The 14,606-nt window shown below is 40.2% G+C and overlaps 2 protein-coding genes across 6 annotated transcripts in view; one reads left to right on the forward strand and one right to left on the reverse strand.

Annotated features, from left to right (window-relative positions):
* Positions 1-14,606, forward strand: part of otx2a (orthodenticle homeobox 2a) — a 238,883-nt gene that overhangs the window by 121,938 nt on the left and 102,339 nt on the right. For 2 of the 5 annotated variants that reach the window (XM_073908639.1, XM_073908581.1), the window contains exons 1-3: positions 9,194-9,232; positions 9,720-9,831; positions 10,395-10,580. The gene's annotated coding sequence lies outside the window, so the exon portion shown is untranslated. Of the gene's footprint in view, positions 1-5,495; positions 5,728-9,193; positions 9,506-9,719; positions 9,832-10,394; positions 10,581-14,606 lie in introns of those variants that run through there. The other 3 variants (XM_073908452.1, XM_073908412.1, XM_073908747.1) reach the window with 3 other exon arrangements.
* Positions 1-14,606, reverse strand: part of zgc:154142 — a 43,244-nt gene that overhangs the window by 20,159 nt on the left and 8,479 nt on the right. Inside the window, exons 5-9 of the mRNA NM_001099240.1 lie at positions 13,992-14,089; positions 10,470-10,596; positions 10,168-10,362; positions 9,207-9,428; positions 4,336-4,476 (exon numbers count right to left, since the gene is read on the reverse strand). Of these exons, the coding sequence (NP_001092710.1) occupies positions 4,336-4,476; positions 9,207-9,428; positions 10,168-10,362; positions 10,470-10,596; positions 13,992-14,089 (783 nt within the window). The remainder of the gene's footprint in view (positions 1-4,335; positions 4,477-9,206; positions 9,429-10,167; positions 10,363-10,469; positions 10,597-13,991; positions 14,090-14,606) is intronic.

Raw genomic sequence — 14,606 nt, forward strand, 5'->3', positions numbered from 1 at the left:
GAAGTCTGTGTAATACTTTGTTCTGAATAAGATGGTGTCTAGAATTTATAGAACATGAATAAACAGATAAAAGTCATTGATTCTAATCAGTCCCAGATATTGAAATCCCTAAGTCTTCTTCCCAAGCGACTTTCAAATGAAGAGAAAAAAAAAATCTGTTTTGATTTTAAAAGCATTTACAAATAAAGAGGTTAGGCCCCTAGCATTTGAAGAGTTAAAACATAAATCAAATAACTCGCCTTCTAAAGATAAAACTTCAAAATCTGGAATATTTAGATGGACATAGTTTCTGACCTAAAGATACCTAAAAAATTAGAAGGGGGAGTTTGAATTTCTCAGAGAGTTGTGAAAAGGTGGCAAAAATCTGTTAAAAATAATTTAATAAAAGGAAAAAAAATTCAAAGTAATAATTCTGACTTCAACTATATACACACATTTTTTATTTATTTCTCAAATGATGTTTAACAGAGCTGGGAAATTTTAACAGTGTTATATTTTTCTTCTGGAGAAAGTCTTATTTCTATTAGTTTGGCTGGAATAGAAAAGAAAAATCATTTAAAACAGCTTAATTTTAGTTTTGCCCCCTAAGGCAGTGTTTCCCACCCCTGTTCCTGAGGGCACATCAACATTTTTAACCTCTCCCTGATCAAACATTAAAAAAGACTTCAAACCCTGAAATAAATGGATCAGATAAAAGAGACATTCAAAATTGGAACAGGGTTAGGGAAACACTGCTCTAAATTTTTTTTTTTTTTTTTTTTTTTCCAGTTAGCTACAGAAAATCCACTGTTGTCCAATGACTTGCCTAATTAACATAACATAGTTAACCAATTTAACCTAGTTAAGCCCTACTGTAGTAAAATGTGATGTAATGTCATCATGGCAAAGACAAAGGAAATTAGTTATTAGAAATAAATAATTAAAAATATTGCATTTAATAATTGTTAGGCTTGAATTTAAAAAATGGTATAATATTTAATTATGTGTAGAACTAAAAGTTAAAAAGTAATACAAAACATTTAACTCAGTTTGAAATAAACATGGGGAGGAGTTTCTTCCTGAAATTTCCATTCGCATGGATTGTTATTGAAATGATTGCATTTCGCTTCCAACATTTCTGTTTTAGAGGACAGAAATCTCTCATCTTTGATCGAAAATAAATATAATTTGTATTTGGAAGATTAAAAGATTCTTAAGGCATTGGAGTGACAATAAGTTGATTAACTTAAATAGCATTTTTCTATTATTGAATTAAGGGGGACCTATAATGCAAAAATAGTTTTTATAAGTGGTTAAACACAGTTATGTGGTGACAGTGTGTGAATATAACCAGCTTCTCATGGTAAAACGTAATGAATTCTATTTGTTTACAATCACATTTGATAAAAACAGCCTGCAGAAACGCTTTAAATGACATTCTCCCTTTGTACGTGGTAAATCTACTTTATGCTAACGAATATGCATTTTATAGCTCCGCCTTTTTTCCAAATAGGAGTGGGAGCACAATCTCATTTGAATTTAAAGCGACAGCCACCAAAATGGCACAACATGCCGTTACATTACATTACATTACATAGGGAAGAATTATTCTATATCAGAGACTTATTTTGCATCTTATAAGTAGGGGCATAATAGGTCCCCTTTAATGTTATTAAAAAATTCATATAGCGCATAAAGATGTTCTATACGGCCTTCTTTGTGCTGGGAGCTTTTCGGGTTGGCTGCAATGGCAGAAGGAAACTGCAGGCTGAATTTACTGTGAGCCTGAGGAGGATATGTCATAGAGACAAGCTTTAACTGTGAGCACTGGCGACGCATTTTAATGCAGGCGTCAATCAGCCCCACTACAGATGCTTTACTCCTTTTTTAGGGGCGTAGCATCTGGCGAAAGGGGAAATGTTTTTCATAAATCCAGGAATGCGTGTGTTTACTGTGAAATAAGAGCTCTTTCAGCTGCCACCTTGTCACCTAGGACATTTATTTGAACCATTTGGCAGTATTCCAGCTTAGAGAGACAGTACAACTGATCTAAAATCAGATTTAAAAACATCTAAGGCTCTGTTTGGACCTGGAATTAAGATGCAGATCCGTCAATTCTATCAGAGGATGACTTCAAATAGAACGTTATTAGAGAGAACAATCTCATATCACAATACAATTCGTTTCGTATCCTGATAGCGATTCATTCATTCATTTTCTTTTCGGCTTAGTCCTTTTATTAATCCAGGGTCACCACAGTGGGATGAACCGCCAATTTATCCAGCATATGTTTTACACAGCTGATGCCCTTCCAGCCACAACCCATCACTAGGAAAGATAGCGATACATGTCATGATATATTACCATTTCTGTAAATTCAAAAAATTCTTTTCGCCTTTGCAAGTTTTAGGAACAACAAATAATAACTTCTATTTGATTATTTGGTATCAGAAGTGGCTTATATGAAAGGCAAAGACCTCTAGATTTCTTGCAGGACTCCCAGAGTTTATCAAGATTCTTTGGATTCATCTTCAATGCCTCCTCCTTCTTTATCTTACCTCAGACATTTAAGAGCAAGTGGCGTCCCCTGGTGGTTCGGCAGTATGGGTTGTGTATAGGGAGGATTGGCTCTTAAAGGGCCATGAAACCCCCTCGTTTCAGCAGGGTGTTTTCACACTTCTACTTTGGAAAAAGTAAAAAAAGTGGGCGTGTCCAGCTCTGTTTAGGGGGGAGTGTCGGAGGAAGAAAAGTGGGAGGGTGTGGGAGTGTCTATTTGGGCACGCACTTTTTTGACTTTCAGAGTCAAAATTCACACACACACAATAGAAAGTGATGGTGTTTAACCTACATGGACATGTGTAGTCGAATTATTTGCCAAATTATTAAATGGTGGACTTTAACTGCAGTTTGGCTCTTTCATTCAGGGAATTCATTCATGCCTCTCGCGACAAACGAGATATTTGATTCGAGGATCTGCTCTAAGCGTGTATTTTTCATGCAATGTTTGATACCGCACGGCGAATGAGAGAAAAAAAACTCAGCATTTCCTGGAAACTTAGATGCACACGGCAGGTAGCGTCAGAAAGTGTGTTATTCCGGTCACTAAATGCGGTAAAAACCCTACATGAGGTTAAAGTTTGGTTGTGGTGCTAACATGTTTACACTCTGTGCAATAGTTTGTTAGATACGAACAAACTGAATAAACAAAGAGCACTGCTCACTCACTTACCAAATCTGTAGAGACAGGACAATCACCAGCAACTAGAGCCGCGTCTTTAAGAAGAGAATACTACAAGCGAATCCGGATCTCAGCGTTTGCAGATGAGAACAGCTCTCAGGTAAACAATAATCCTCCTTAGACACGTAAGTTATTGTTGTCGAGCGTCGCGTACACTGTTAATCCACACGTGACTCAAGCTGAGCTCTCACAGAGAGAAAATGAAAACAAAACTTAACGGCAGCAAACTATAAAAGCAACACTTCACGCTTGTTTTGCCAACACAACGTGGCGTCTCTGTCGTGTAAACACGGTGATAGTAATGAATATTAATGAAGTTGCACAATAGAGCGCGCTGATTGGTTTGAACCAAGCCTTACTCATGCATTAATGCAACACACTGTAAGACGTAATAAGACTCACTCTGGCACAGACGCCCAGTCTGCATGCTGGAATACAGGCTATTATGTCATGACCGTGACGCAGCTTCAAAAATTTGTTTCAAACAGGAAGTACGAATTTGCTTGAAATAACACAAAAACAACCAATTTACACTTTTTAGTGAAGTATAGGTGTCTTAATAGTGTTTTTAACAGTGTGGGACACATATACGACATACAGCTCAAAACATGTGTTTTGGTGTTTTGTGACCCTTTAAATGTTTATTGCCACCCTTCATAGAATGATTAAAAAATTGGGGGAAATATGGGAAAATACTCATAATAATTACTGGAAAGGTATGTTCCATAGTGTTTTTTGTTTTGCATTCAACAGAATAAAGAAACTCAAAGAAATGGTGAGGAAATTAAAAAATTTTGGGTGAACTGTCCCTTTAAAACAGCTGGTGTAAATAAGAATCTCCCTCCTCTATTTACCATCCAATCAACCAAAATTTCATATTATCCTAGCTTTAATACCAGGTGTAAACAGGGCCTAAAATATTATTATAATATTGTTAGAATTGCCTTATTTAATGATGTTTACAGTACATTCGCCAAAAGTTGTTCTGCAATGCTATTCTCACCTCATTACCTCAGAATATCTATAGGAGACACAAACAAAGTGTGTGTGTGTGTGTGTGTGTGTGTGTGTGTGTGTGTGTACAGTAGATGTCTATATAAGTTTGCAAAGTGTTTTACCAGAAAGGTCCTCTGGATACACCGCTTCCCATGTGGCAGAAAAGCCACGGTCTGCTAGCCGAGCGTCTGACTGGAAACGTACAGACATCTTGTTACTGACACTGATAAGTACCGGAGGAAGAATAAATCCACAGTGTGTGCCTGCAGAAAGAGAGAGATAAATAAGAGAAAGTTTGTGCATCTCCTGGCTCGGAGTCAGACGACTGACAGGGCTAGTTCTGGATCAGCTGCACTCAAGTCCACTTATAGTGTTAGATAAAGTTTCCTGCATCAACAAGACAAGCTGAAATGTACTTTTACAAGACCATCACCCTTGAGGCCATTTACATCGCACTGTTTTTAACAAAGAACGAAACCTTTTTATGTGTTTTAAAGCTTCACTTGCACAGTGGCAGCATTTTGGGCGCTATAGAAAAAGAAGGTTTTGTTTTTTAGGACTATAGAGAGATCTCGCCGCTGTAGAAACTAAAAATAACATTGAGTTTGATGAAAGTAGTGACGTCACACACATGTACAATTGAAGTCAGAATTATTAGCCCCCCTGTATATTTGCTATTTCTGTTTAATGGAGAGATTTTTTTCAACACATTTCTAAATTGTTGAAAAATTATAGGTCAGTGCTTGTACTGTATTTCTCAGGTTACATCTTTATGGGGCGTTTCACATATTGTGTCCAAAACCACGTTGAAAACGTGACGCGTGCTTCTTTTTTTATCGATTTTAATGCGTTTCTGAACTCGAGATCCTCTGCCGTTTGCCTTTGCTTTGGCCACCATCTCCTGTTCTTACACACGCGTGGAGCCGTGGTGGGCAGTTCTTTCCATCTTGTGCTGTACTCAGTAGACCAATCACAACAGACTGGGTCATTGGACCAATCAGGGCAGAATAACTTCGCTCTGAGGAGGGGTTTGGGAACGGATGAATCACTGAACGAATCATACGGGAGTCATTAGCGTAATTAGGTAAAAATAAATGCATACTACAAGACAATGAACGTGTATTTTTGACCTGCATGCATATCGGCATGTTGTTGGAGACCCCCAAAACCAAAATATGACCTTTTATTATGCATAATAGGGGCTCTTTAACTGAAAAAGTAATTATCATCTCCATTTCACATAAAGATAATAATTATTTCATTTATCGAATGGCATCTAATTATGTGATGGAAATGAGCGCTCACGCCACGTGTGCTAATCAGTTTCACCCTAGCAAATCCAATTCATCCTCTGTGAATTCCTCCATAGACTAGAGTGTAGTTTGGCATGGTTTGTTCTGCTTTTCTCTTCAGACTCTTGTTTGTACGCTTCTTCTCTTCAGGGTAACACAGACTGTCAGCAGAACTAATACTCACACACCACTTCAACCTGACAGCCGGGTGAAGAAAGTGATGTGAGGAACACACACACACACTCACACACACACGCTTGCGAGCGCCAAGTAAGGACACAATGTCAAGACAAATGAGCCGCACAATCTATGACTGCTGGTGGACCAAAACCAAACTTGTTGTTATTCTTTTGTTTCATCTTATGTAATATCCTGGCACTGGTGTTGAGTTGTATTAATCTAAAACCCACAAGTCATATTACTGAATTATTCATTCATTCATTCATTCATTCATTCATTCATTCATTCATTCATTCATTTTCTTTTCGGCCTAGTCCCTTTATTAATCTGGGGTTGCCACAGCGGAATGAACTGCCAACCTATCCAGCATGTGTTCTACGCAGCCGATGCCCTTCCAGCTGCATCACTGGGAAACATCCATACACTGTCATTCACACACACACACTACGAACAATTTAGCTTACAAAATTCACCCATACCACATGTCTTTGGACTATGGGGAAACCGGAGCACCTGGAGGAAACCCACACAAACACAGGGAGAACATGCAAACTCCACACAGGAATGCCAACTGGCCCAGCCAGGACTCAAACCAGTGATCTGGACCTGAGTCATGCTGACTTTGTTGGCGCATACTATTCCTCTACACTTCCTCTGCAAATATCCAGCAAAACTTGTCCTCTCTGTCCTTCCTTGTGTAGTTCAAACCTCCCAAACTCTCAGTGTTTTCTCCGTCACACTTTCCCCCAGACCCCTGCTCCGGGTTTCTGACAGTATCTGCTGTGCAGTGCTTGAAAAGCTGCCGCAGATAAGCATATCGGCCGCTCACAGCTCTGTTTGATGTTCAGTAATAAGGAGCTGTAATTTATCGTACTCCCGCCTGCTGGCTCATGCCTCGCCGAGACTGATGATAATCAGTTTTTACAGCCCTTTGTGCGCCGGGATAAGAGAGAGCGATGTGAACGCCAGCCCTTCTCACGCCAGCGGTGCCATTTAGTGTTAGTTATGAACCCCAAAACAGAGTCGAAGGTCAGGCCTTACACATTTCATCTAATTAAATTACTGGAAGATTTATCATGTGTGAAATGTCTGTTTAAATATTTGAATAGTGCAGTTAGAATCGCCTCATTTTGTTTTATTCAAATATTAAAAATAAATATTAAAGTTTTTTGGTGTTTGGTGGCCTTTTTGGGTGTGTTTAGGGCTTTTATCTTTAGTTTTCAGAAAGTGTTTTTGAGAAAAACTTTCAAAATATAATTTTAAGCACTTATAAATTCACAATTTATGATACTTTTATGAATTTGTGTCTGTAGATTTCACTTACAATACATTTTTTTTAAAAGCAATTGTCTTCACAAACCTCAATTTACAACCAAAATTAATTGTTTATATGTTGCTTGAACGGGGGATATCTTCACATATTGTTGGTCTGCTTATATATCAATTTTATCTTAGCAGAAATTGTGAAAGCTTATTTTATTTTTGCCCGTTTACAGTATTTTCCTAATCATGATGTTATTTCTAGAGTTCAAACTTAGCTGATGTTTGATCATAAAGCATGTTTGGCATGCTATCCCAGGAGAGAGCCCTGAGCTCATAAGACCCTCGAGCCCGGGGCTCCCTCCCATTTGAAAGGCGAGAGGTTAGTTTGAGCTCAGGTAGATCTTGAGAACTCCCCTGGTTTATTTAAGACATAAGACAGATTATGGTGATTGCTATGGAGAGATAAACTGCTGACTGAAAGGCATAGGTAGGAGCCTGACTATGAGCTTGTATATAATGGCAATTTCATTCATTCATTTTCTTGTCGGCTTAGTCCCTTTATTAATCTGGGGTCGCCACAGCGGAATGAACCGCCAACTTATCCAGCAAGTTTTTACGCAGCGGATGCCCTTCCAGCCGCAACCGCACTCATACACTACGGACAATTTAGCCTACCCAATTCACCTGTACTGCTTGTCTTTGGACTGTTGGGGAAACCGGAGCACCCGGAGGAAACCCACGCAAAGGCAGGGAGAACATGCAAACCCCACACAGAAACGCCAACTGAGCCGAAGTTCAAACCAGCGACCCAGCGACCTTCTTGCTGTGTGGCGACAGCACTACCTACTGTGCCACTGCCTCGCCCATAATGGCAATTTGGTTTTGTCAATTCATTTATGTCTTGGACTATGGGAGGAAACCGAGCGAGCCGTGGGAAACCCACGCAAGCACAGGGAGAACATATAAGCTCCGGATAGAAACATTGACTGGCCTAGTAAGGACTTGAACTAGAGACAGTCTTGCTGTAAGGTAACAGTGCTTACAACTGAGCCCTCTCTAGGAAATGGAAGGAAGAGTAGGGGTGGAATGGAGGATTCTTCAAGATGAAGATAACTACCCACATAGCAAAATTTCTCTGGCCCAGCTCTGGCCCACACAATCAGGTTTTGCTTGGCCCACATGCCGCAGTGAATTACGGTACATGACTGGACCAAATCTGGCTTCCAGACAAGGGCCAAACACAAACCATATCTGGGCCAAGTCTCAGCCAAGTTAATAACTCATAACTGGGCCTGAACTGGGCCAGATAGGTTTGTGTGTCACGATTGCAATGAAATTGATAAACCCATGGAGTGATGCTCTTTAGGCACACTATGGGCACGCTTTTTTTCAAAGTGACCTGATTGGTAAAATTTTTTTTCTTTACTCAAAAATGATTTTAGTGTATTTCAAATGTGGGTCAAGACTGGCCAAACTCACATGGCCCACTTATCAAATTTTTAAATCTGGGCCAAATACTACGTTTTTCATCTGGCCCAAATCTTGTGTGCCGCCTTAAAAACGGCGCCACCTCTGCCAAACCCGGGCCATGTTTGGCCCACATGCTGTATGCCAGTGCCGGATGAATGCCTGCTGTGCCAGCTTTATGCCAAATCTGGGCCAGAATTCTTTGCTACTAGGGTAAGGTAAGAAATTCTGGCTATTTATAGTGTGTTAGGATTCAATTGATTGGTAAATCATATGTTAGCTAATGCGGGACCAGCTGTGGTCAATCATAAGCATGTGATCCTTTAGAAAGTAGTTTATAAATAATCTTCTAAGCTGTTTTCCAACCTATTAGATCGCATTTCTTTAAGTGTTTAGTCCTGGAGATGGTGCTGATGGACAACAGTATTAGTTCAAAGAGGATAAAAGCAGGTAAAATAGATTAAAACTATCGTTTCAAAGCTGTCTAAATGTGACTGTTTACACGCATCAGCTGCCGACCGGAAGTTCTTCGCATTCTCTTTGCGCATACACGCAAAGCATAATGGGTAATTTTGCATTCCAAGAAAAAGATCTATACATCAACAAGAAATGAAATCAGTAATTTGTACCCAACAATGCGCATTTTGAACCCACCTCACTAACTAACACCCTCACTAGGGCTCTATGAGTCTTGTTTGATTAATAGTGATCACGTAATAGGAAACACATTAGTAGTAAAAACCAAGCAATGGTAACATTTGTGTCTTTTCTCTTCCAGAGTCGTGTCTTACCCAGTGACTGCAGACTATCAGAGACGGTGAGTTTATCTTTGCCGCATTGACCCGCTTCACCCACGATGGCCAAATCGGTGATGCGCAGTTTGACAAGAAAGCCTTCATCCACTGTGATGTCCCAAGAGCAGCTCAAATTTGCAGGATAAGCCTGAGGATACTTCTCTGAGTTTATCTGACCTTTGCGTCCAAACAGCTTCCCAGGGGAGCCGCAGCCCGAGTCTGAACACAGAGAGAGAGAGAGTTATTGTCACAAAGAGAAATTCATCATGCTTAAATATCATCTGGCTTCACGTAGGGTAAAAACGCTTGTCATGCTCGATGATGCTGCTGCAAATTGGGCTTGTTAACAAAGCAGATCCGATTGATTTTCTTCAAGTGCTGCACTAAAATTATGTTGTCTGTTGTCTTGAATGGGATTTGAGTTACTGCAATATAGCAACTCCAAGATAATAGAAATAGAGCACACACACACACACACACAAGATCTGATTTAATGTCTTTTTCCTACAGAGAAAATCAATTTTATGGAGAGGATACAGATAGTTTTGCTCATTCTCTAACTGCCCAGCAATCACAGGACATCAACATGACGTCAGATTGACGTTGTAGCCCAACGTCATCGGTATGTTGCGTTTTGTTTGATGATGTTGTGATGTTGTTTTTTACATTTTTTTAAAAACCATTTTAAAGTCAATATTATTAGCCCCCTTAAGCAGTATTTTTTGTTTTCAATTGTCTACAGAACAAACCATCGTTATACAATAACTTGCCTACTTACCCTGACTAATAATTCTGACCTCAACTGTGCTAACAAACCATACATCAATGGAAAGGTTATTTATACAGGTTTCAATTAATGTAAATCCCAATAAAAACAACTCAAATCTGACCCTTAAGGCTGGTTTTGTTGTCCATAATGAGATATATGACTCTGTCAAACTGCTGTGAGTGTATTTACCTTCTGGAGCCGGTGTGTTGATTGTTGGTCCAGCGGTTGTTGTTGGTGGTGTGGTTGTAACTGGTGGAGCACTAGCTAGGGTGTATGTGGCACTAAATCCTTTAGCAGACCCGCTGGAATCAGACTTGAAACGAACCACCATACTGCTGCCACTAGACAACACCGGCGCCGGGACCTTGTTTCCACAGAAACGACCTACAGTAATTTAGATTTATATGTTTTGGCAGATAAAAAATGAGCACACAGATGTTCGCCGAGGAACAAAGCGAGCTTTTTTGGATTCAGTAAATGTCAAATCTCACCCAGTTGGGCTGCGCCATCTGAAGCACCATCATAGATGTCCACAAAGTCACCACATGATTCTGGGACGAGGTCAAAAGCTGTGAATGTTAGCCGGATCTTTTCCCCATCAGGTACTCGAATCATCCACTGAGCAAACCACACAAATGAATAATATTAGTTTAAAGGGCACTCTTTTATTGGAAAAAGGCTAATTTTACAATTGAACAGTTGAGATTTACCATTTTCCGGCTGATCTTCGGGTCTGGCTGGAGCCTTTTAGCTTAGCTTAGCATAATTCATTAAATTGGATTAGACCATTAGCATCTCTTTTTAAAATTATTCTATTTTCTGTTTAAAGCTTGACTCTTCTGTAGTTAAATGGTGTACTAAGACCGACAGAGAATAAAGACTTGCTATTTTCTAGGTCGATGTAGCTATAATAACTGTACTGTATTCAGAGGATTTCCCAGAGATGGGTTGCGGCTGAAAGGGCATCCGCTGTGTAAAAACTTGCTGGATAAGTTGCTGGATAAGTTGGTTCATTCCGCTGTGGCGACCCCGGATTAATAAAAGGACTAAGCCGACAAAAAATTGAATGAATGAATATTCAGAAGAAAAATATTCTGAAAATCTTGGAAACATTTGTGAGACGATTCAGAACTATTTTCTGGTGCTGTGTAATATTATTGTGCCTTCTTCAGCCGTGGTACAGCAGCAAAGATTATTACGCAGGAATGAAAGTATAGTTAAGGGCGTCCGCTGTGTAAAACATATGCCGGAACAGTTGTCGGTTTTTTCCGCTTTGGCAACCCCTAATAAATAAGGGACTAAGCTGAAGGATGTGAACGAATGAGAGTGTAGTTTCTATTCATATTAGCCTAAAAAATAGCAACTTTCAACAGTCTTGCCACATGATGTAAATAGGAAAAGTCAAGCTTTAAATCGGAAAATTATCAAAAGTTGTTTTTTGAGCAAGATGCAAATGGTCTAATCTAGTTCAATGATTTATGCTAAGCTAAGTTAAAAGTGCTCCCGCCAGTAGAACTGAAGATCTTTATCCAAAACTGAACAGACTTCATTTTCAGGGTTAATTTCTGTCATTTTACATGGGTCTATCCAGGCTCAGTCTTGCACTGTAAATGAGTTGTCTTGTGATGCATTTCGATTAGCATGAGAAATGTGAAAATGTATGTCAAGGAGGTAAAATGGAGGCTTGCATCTGGCTGTTATGTTTTGGTTGCACTGGTGTCTACTGCAAAGACTGAGGTGTGGGAAATTTAGCATGCATACATTTGAATAATGTCTGGCTATGAACAGGTTCTGGCTTTTAAAAAGCTGTCAGACTAAATGTAGGCCTTGGCCTTGTTGGGCTTAACTTTTAAGGCCTGATCACAGCTCTAACTGCCAGACCCAGAGAAGGATTCAGAAATAGTAAATGCTCCTTTAACATTAATTGTCGCAGTTGAATAACCAGATTGCGCTGCATGTAAATTTCTATTTTTGGGTTTTTTTGTTTTGCATGTGTTCAACACATGGACTGATCCGAATGCAATTTTGGTATCCTGACAGGCCTGGTGATTGAAATACTGCTTCCTCGTGCATCTTTAGTTAGTTTGGAGGCTGGCTGTAGATTAGCTGATGTGGGTAAATATCCTGCCAGATGGAGCTCGCTGAGAGGAAGCTTTTAGCAATCTGACTTCCACAATCAAAGCATCTCGTGTCAAAACCCATTAACAGAAAGTCATCGCAAACACCCCTGTTTCCTGTATGAGCGTCGCTGGATTCATTATTCAATGTAATTTGTCAGAAAATGAGATGGAAAATATATTTTTGTAGTGTTTTTAGATGGAAATACTCTAACCGGCCACTTCATTAGGTACACCTGTCCAACTGCTCGTTAATGCAAATGTCTGATCAGCCAATCACATGGCAGCAACTCAACGCATTTAGGCATGTAGACATGGACAAGACAATCTGCTGCAGTTCAAACCGAGCATCAGAACGGGGAAGAAGGGTGATTAAAGTCACTTTGGAAGTGGTGTGGTTGTTGGTGCCAGACAGGCTGGTCTGAGTATTTCAGAAACTGCTGATCTACTGGGATTTTCACGCACAACCATCTCTAGGGTTTACAGAGAACGGTCTGAAAAAGAGAAAATATCCAGCGAGCGGCAGTTCTGTGGGTGCAAATGCCTTGTTGATGGCAGAGGTCAGAGGAGAATGGCCAGACTGGTTCCAGCTGATAGAAAGGAAACAGTAACTGATAACTACTCGTTACAACCGAGATATGCAGAAGAGCATCTCTGAACACACAACACGTCCAACCTTGAAGCGGATGGGCTACAGTAGCAGAAGACATCACCGAGTGCCACTCCTGTCAGCTAGGAACAGGAAACTGAGGCTACATTTCGCACAGGCTCACCAAAATTAGACTTTAGAAGATTGGAAAACGTTGCCTGGTCTGATGAGTCTCGATTTCTGCTGCGACTTTCGGATGGTAGGGTCAGAATTTGGCATCAACATCATGAAAACATGAATCCATCCTGCCTTGCATCAGTGGTTCAGGCTGATAGTGGTGGTGTAATGGTGTAAAGGATATTTTCCTGGCACACATTGGGCCCATTAGTACCAGTTGAGCACCGTGTCAACACCACAGCCTACCTGAGTATTGTTGTTGACCATGTCCATCCTTTTGTGACCACAGTGTATCTCCTGATCCCTACTTCCAGCAGGATAATGCTCCATGTCATAAAGCATGAATTATCTCAGTCTGGTTTCTTGAACATGACAATGAGTTCACTGTTCTCAAATGGCCTCCACAGTCACCAGAGCTCAATCCAATAGAGCACATTTGATATGTGGTGAAATAGGGGATTTGCATCATGGATGTGCAGCTGACAAATCTGCAGCAACTGCTTGATGCTAACATGTCAGCATGGAGCAAAATCTCTGAGGAATATTTCCAGTACCTTGTTGAATCTATGCTAAAAAGGTTTAAGGCGAAAGGGGGTACAAATGAGTACTAAGGTGTACCTAATAAAGTGGCCGCTGAGTGTACAGTAGTTAAGCCTTTAAATGCCACTTTAAGCTGAATGCTAGTATCTTGAAAATATCTAGTCAAATGTTATTTACCGTCATCATGGGAAAGATAAAAGAAATCCATTATTATAAATGAGTTATTAACGTTATTTTGTTCAGAAATGTGTTTAAAAAAATCTTCCTTCTGTTAAACAGAACTTGGGGGAAAGAATAAACAGGGGGGCTAATAATTCTGACTTTAAATTATATCAAGCCACCAAGACGTCACCTTACATAAATGAGCTGTGGGTGAGCAGATGAACTGGAAATTTTCACTTTTTAATAAACGATCCCTTTAACACCTTCAGTTTTTTAAGGCATCAGATATGGAACACTGTGTTCAGATCAGTAGGACAGTGGGTGGAAAAGAACAAAGACACAGCAGAAAGAGAGCAGACTGGAAGAAGGTGGATTGTGATAAATCAAGAGCAGGTGTAGAGGTTATACTGATCATCATCGGGACGCACCTGGTAGAGCGCGTCGCTCTCGTAGTTTAGTGCTGGAAAGCCAGGGGTCAACAGCTCCCCGCGGTCACCTTCAAGAACACCACCGGCCCCGACTATTTCTAGAAGATTGAGAAAGAGATTGGGCTGTTTTTCTCACAGTAAGCTCCTCCCACCCCTCTGAATGCACAGCACTGAATTACACCCTTCTGAATTACACCTATTGGCTCAGTGGTTAGCACTGTTGCCTCACAGCAAGAAGGTCACTATTTTGAGTCCTGGCTGGGTCAGTTGGCATTTCTGTGTGGAGTTTGCATGTTCTCCCTGTGTTGGCGTGGGTTTCCTCCGGGTGCTCCGATTTCCCCCACAAATCCAAACACATAGTCTATAGGGGAATTGAGTAAACTTAATTGGCTGTAGTGTATGTGAATGTGAGTGTATGGGTGTTTCCCAGTACTGGGTTGGAGCTGGAAGGGCATACGCTGTGTAAAACAAATGCTGGAATAGTTGGCGGTTCATTCCGCTGTGGCGATTCCTAAAAAAGGGACTAAGCTGAAGAAAAATGAACAAGTAATTGAACTACACACACATACATTGAGATTTCATGTTTTATGGGGACCTACTAAACTGTAAAAGCTC

The sequence above is a fragment of the Danio rerio genome, chromosome 1 (genome assembly GCF_049306965.1).
Source record: "Danio rerio strain Tuebingen ecotype United States chromosome 1, GRCz12tu, whole genome shotgun sequence".
In the NCBI taxonomy this organism is placed as follows: Eukaryota; Metazoa; Chordata; class Actinopteri; order Cypriniformes; family Danionidae; genus Danio; species Danio rerio.